The sequence below is a fragment of the Centroberyx gerrardi genome, chromosome 1, assembly GCF_048128805.1.
Source record: "Centroberyx gerrardi isolate f3 chromosome 1, fCenGer3.hap1.cur.20231027, whole genome shotgun sequence".
Lineage (NCBI taxonomy): Eukaryota > Metazoa > Chordata > Actinopteri > Beryciformes > Berycidae > Centroberyx > Centroberyx gerrardi.
The window spans coordinates 4,484,632-4,490,631 of NC_135997.1; the positions used below are offsets into that span (position 1 = coordinate 4,484,632).

Here is a 6,000-nt window from a genome sequence, read left to right on the forward strand (position 1 = left end):
TCATTTTTGTCATTCTGGAAAGTATATCTTGTATTATAAGAAAGCCAGAACAAGCAGTTTTTTCTTTTCATGAAATTTTGTATTGTGAAAATTGTGTATTTTAATTGGTGTGTCACTCGTTACAGCGTGGTACGGGCTCCTCCGCCATTCTCTCTCAGCCTGAGTGTGGAAGTGAGCGGGCAAGGTATGTTAATTGAGTGCTTCGCTTCTAGATTGGATTTATGCGTGAAATGTAGGCTATAAAGCATATATTGTGAAAGAGGAGTGGAAGATAACAATAAGGTATAAGCCAGAAGTCTGTCCGTCTGTAGATTGTAACTTTTTTGACAATGTCGAATGTGCATATAATGAGCGAGGCAAGGGTTTTATGTTTATGTTAAGCATTCTCAGAGAGAAACCTGAATTGTAAACTGTGCTGATATTCATCGCTCTTGTCTCATATTCTGCGATTACAGATTGATTATGGTAAATTGCACTAAACCATTATGTTCTATGCATTTATTTTCTTTTCTCCACATTAATCCTTTTGGTTTAACTTTACTGGGTAGATTACCTATTACAGTATACACCGTATGCAGTATAGCGATAAATGGAAATGCAGTTTGAGTGTGGAACTGAGAGAGAAAGACTTGCAGTAAAGGAGGCTGTGTGTGGTGAGGATCCTTTTGCATTGAGATACTGGTGGCAAGACTTTAGCAAAGTGGTTACAAAGTGCTTTGAAGCAGCTGCTAATAGCTAAATATCTCATTGTTAGCATCAATGGGATGGAATTCTACAACATGAAGAAAAAGATGTGTGCAGGTAAAAATACATCAGAATGGACAAAATGAGATGGAGAGTGAGAATGAAGGATGGAAACCCAGCAGGTAGCGGCATGAGGCGGCTGGTGAAGAGAGAGCTGTGCCATCAGGCCGCCATGCCAGCTGTCCCCCTCCCTCCCTTTCTCCTGTCCCTCTGTTTTGTTCTGCCAGCCATGAAGAGGAAAAGCTCAAACCCACTGCACTGTGGACCATGGACATCCGCTGTAAAGATATCTGGAAGCGGTCTCAATCCCCCAGGACACACATCAAACAAAGAGCTACAGTACAGAGTTACATGAGGATGAGATGGAGCTACTGTATAGAGACTGGCAGCAGCTCCAGATCCACAGAGAGTTCACAGTTGCTCTTTGATGATAAACCTTTATGTCCTGGAGTTCTGTGGGAATAACTGTGAAGCAATATGTGCTGACAGCTACGGTGTGCATTCTATACCACCAATAGAGATACTGTGTGTGTGCAGCAGTATTCTGCCCATACAATAGTTATTCCACTGTTCATATTTCAGTGGGACAATGTAGCATATGATCGTACTCCTATAAATGTAGTGGACACGGTGGTGCATGAAAAGCAACAGTATAGCTACTGACTGCGTAGGGCTGCTCTTTCAACAAAATTGAAAGTAAATCATTCACAATTCCCACTGTTAAAACTACTGTAAGTTATGATATAAGATCTCATACTTCACACGTTGTATATCAGGATTTTTGGGCAAGCAGAGTAGGTTGTTTTTCATTTAGTCCATTGTAACTTCAGTGGGACTACACAGCCTGGACTTGTGTAATTTTGAGAAATGAGCACAATATCTAATGCAAATACATGTCCTGTGCACAAAAAGTGAGAAAAATACGTTTCCGCACCACAAAAGGATTTTGTGGAGGAGACAAGACTAGAAGCAGGCAGTAGTTTGATATTGAACATTGTCCGGTGGAAAGGTAGGGATGGTGTACCTGACCTAGGTTCAGTTCCTAACTCATATATTGTAAGTTTTCAGCAAGTTTTAGCAAACCCTAACCCTAACCCTAACCCTAACCCATGTAACCATGACCAAAACCTTACCCTAACCTTAACCAAATTGTTAATTAACTAAAGTTTTAACTGAATGGAAGGCATGAGGACAATTGTAACATGTTTCATTTTTCCCTTCAGGAAAATATATTGATTGTTTGACATGTTTATTGCCCTGCCGTCTGTTATATAATGCCTATGACAGTCCATAGACAGCTTTATTATTATGAAGCCCAATGCTTGTCTTACTGTAATATATTTTACTGATCAATAGAGTGGGCCCCACCTTGTTTTGATCAGCATTGAACCAGCTGACGCCTCCATAAGTAACTGTCCCTGTCCTCACATCATTTTCAAGATCTACAGAGTCCTCCGTCGCCCCCACAGTCTTTTACAGTGAGACTTTTCGCTGACAGGGAGTCATGTTAATAGGAGTCCCCCCCCCCCCCCCCCCCCCCGGCCCACCACCACTCCTACCCCCTCAAAGGTCTATATATCAACCCCCCACATGACGCCCACACAACGTTCACACAACGCTGCACGCTATCTGGGAAAAAGACGCCACATGAATAGGAGAGCAGTTGGTCAAAGCTCATTTAAGTCAAAGGCTTTATAATGAATGGAAATGGGTGAAAGAAAGAGTACTCTAACACGCCTATTTAAAACCATATGCAGCTTCTAACAGCTCTGAGAGGCAATATGAGAACTGATATGCATGCCTGCCTTGAAAGCATGCATTTACTTAAAATATAAATCATGTCATGTTATTTATAAATGAATGGAAGGTATCAGGACAAATGTAATATGTCCTGGTTGGTTATGTAATTCCTGGTCAAATCACAATTCAAAAGAAAAAAGGGTTATTATAATACCAGTCAAAACCTGTGGCTTGTCTGTGCCAAATTTTAAGATCTTAAAATGAAATTGTTATTGGGACATTCTGGTCCTGTATGTATACTTTGGCCCATCTACACCAATTTGCAAAAAAATGATAGTTAAACTGTAGGAAATATGCCCATATGCCCAAATATGCCAGGATTATTGGTATTGGTTGAAGGAATACAGACATTTCTGCCTTTGGTTTGCTTCAGTTTGCAAATGGCTTATGCCTTTCTCCTGGAACTATTAGCACTAAATGTAAGACAAATAGAGGTCTGGGCCTGGGAGACTAAGTGTGGAAAGCCTAATGTGTACATGTAATGTCAATTAAACAGAAAAAAATAATTAAACTCATGTGAACATGTTGCAGGTGGAGTGAGCAGAGTGCAGTAGAGCGCATGTGGGTCAGTGTAAAAGGTTTGCACATCTGCGAACGCATCTGTGTATTTACACCCACACTGCACTCTATAATCTTTTCAAAATATACCTGTTTGTTTAATGCATGATGACAATAATTATACCCTAAAATTGAAATGCCCCCATCATTGCCTTCATTAGCGCCCATTCATTAGCGAAACGGTGTGGATGTTTGTGCTTCTACTTTCCATATTCATCTGCTTCCCTCAGACTTAAAGGATAAGGCCGGTGTTTTTTAATGCATTTCTTACCATCAACAAATCCTATGAAAATAACAAAATCAACAATGCGTTTGCTCTACTCCCGTTACTTTCTGACTTCCCACGTTCCCTTTTTAGCCGTCAACCCGGAAGTCATTGGCTCCAATTGTAAGGTAAAAACCTTGAAATACAGCTCACAAAGACATAGTTTCAATTTTAAAAATCGCTAACTGTTACCACGAAGTCAGGCTGTTGTAGTTATTACCAAGTCAAATTCAAATGGGAACAAATTCTTCATTACGCCGGGGACTATTTTCAGTGCTACGGAACTACTTTCCTGAGATCGCAAACGTGTTTACAGCCGGCTTATTAAGTTGTTTGAGGAAAAAGTCGGCTGGCCCGGTGCATCGTGATGATGAAATATGTTGCCCAGAGCAACGGCATGGCTCTCTGACGTGTTTTTAATAGTTTTTTTAATACAGTGGAGTTCTATGGCTGTTGGGACATGGCTTCAGTGGGCACCGGCTACATGGACGAGACTTGTTGGCAAAACAAAATCATTGCTGATTTTGTTATTTTCATAGGATTTGTTGACGGTAAGAAATGCATTAAAAAACACCAGCCTTATCCTTTAAGAACAATATGAGCATCACATGAAGAACACAAACAAATTGTATTTTTATCTTATTTCAGTTTTTGGTCTTGACGAGTTTTCAGTGGAATGGGTCGAAAGAGGAAGATAAGGTAGGATTTTCAAACAATATGTAAAATCAAATACAGTTAATATTTTATGCCATATCAATATCTACTCCCACACACGATATGCAAATGCACAAAGAGACAGATACAAGGAGTGAGACAAAAAAAAAAAAAACGCACATAGACACATTTGCATCCCCATCCTACACACTTCTATCACCCCATCCTACACAGATACTCACTGTCTGCTGCAGGTCGGGGATGACGACACGGATGACCAGCGAGTGTGTGTGAACGTCGTCCATGCGGTTCGGTGGCGGCTCGGCGGTGGCCCTTATGGTCTCGTAGATGGTCTCCTCGCGGGAGCTGTCAGAGGCAGAGTCGTCGGAGTAGTCGGAAAAGCTCTGGGCCATCTCATCCTCACTGGAGGTGGGGCTCCGGGGCATAGTCAGCAGGCCAGGCGGATTCAGCTGGGACAGATATGGGACACTGCGGTCAAACTACAGGTTCATTAGAGAGGGTAGGGATTAAAATGAGAGAATCAATTCCCCCTACTCCCATTAGACGCCTTTTGTCCCTTTTGTGTGCACTGTAGTTATGGTGCTTGTTAGTTTGTTAGTTTATCCTGCTACACTCAAGCCAGCGCTCCCAGCCTGTGTCGTCTCCTTCAACACATTCCCAGAGGAACAAATCTCGCTTCACATCTGCAAGACTTTGCTTCACTAAGGTTATGTGTGAGTTAAGAAACTTCAGGAGGGTGAAAAATTTCCCTGCAAGCAATCGGGTCACTCCTAAAACTGCAGTGGACCCGGTGACCGTACTGAGGTGTCAAAATGATAAATGGGTCAGCAAATTAAATCATGTAACATCTCATCAGTCACGGCTTGTAACCTTGCTCTCATGAGTGACCTGGGCAGGCTTGAGACATTAAAAACCAAAAATATGTCAGTCTGTGTATGCATTGTTACATTTTCTCTCAAACTGTTACCTCGGCACAATGGTGCAGAAGATATTAAGGGTTAATGTGCTGGAACCCAGGGTTTGATCACACACATAATCATTGTGAGCATTGTGGTTGCATTACCTTCACATTAAAGTGGAGATGAAATAGCAAAATAGATACCTGCATAGAGCTTTTGTGTATTATTAAGATGTACCACAACAAAAATAACATTGTAAAAGTAAGCCATTGTTAGGAAAATCCATTTTTAAAAATGCCTTTACGCTATATTTGTAGCCTAGCACACTGTCATCTTTGTTTTCGTCAGCACGAATGTTTACTATAAGTGTGAGTACAGTACTGGAGTTCAGACTAGTTAAGTGTTGCTACTAAAGATTTTGAAAGCTTTAATGAGATCGAAAGACCCACAAACCAAGTAAGAAACCCAACAGCCTATGCTTTCGAGCCTATTAGAATAATTGCAGTGCTAAGACCAGCTCATACGGAGGAGGACTCTAACCCTAAAAACAAAAACATCACTTAAAGAAAAGGAACTATGGTCGTCACCCAACCAAATAAAACAATAGAGGTTCAAAGGGGATTCTGGTAGACAGTTTAAATTCTTGTCTTTCTCAATACAGCACAAACTAGAAACAGCCATAGACAAACATGAAGAAGGTTAAATGACCAACCGGTGTGTGAGTCACAACAATATACAGCTCATTTCTCTCAATAATAGAAGCTTGGCTTGACACTTGGCCGTTGTAGTTCCATTTGGATTACTGGCAGAATCTCGGTGACGCCATCGATGCGATCATTTCTTCTCATCAACACTCCACACTAACAGCCTATCCATTCCTCATTTCTAGACAAAGGGGGTTCAAGTGTTTGGTCTGATAGGGAGAATCTCTTCACTCAGAAAACCAATACAGCGCAGATCACACATGGCAGGCTTAGGGTCATTTGAAATCGTCCAGGTTGAGTTATATGTTTCACCCTGCAGCGTCTGTGACACTCATCCCCCATGATATGTCTCTAT

At 41.3% G+C, this 6,000-nt stretch overlaps 1 protein-coding gene across 1 annotated transcript in view; it reads right to left on the minus strand.

Annotated features, from left to right (window-relative positions):
- Positions 1–4,485, minus strand: part of shank2a (SH3 and multiple ankyrin repeat domains 2a) — a 122,023-nt gene extending 117,538 nt beyond the window's left edge. Inside the window, exon 1 of the mRNA XM_071913996.2 lies at positions 4,264–4,485. Within this exon, the coding sequence (XP_071770097.2) occupies positions 4,264–4,467 (204 nt within the window). The 5' untranslated portion in view covers positions 4,468–4,485. The remainder of the gene's footprint in view (positions 1–4,263) is intronic.
- Positions 4,486–6,000: the final 1,515 nt, after the last annotated feature.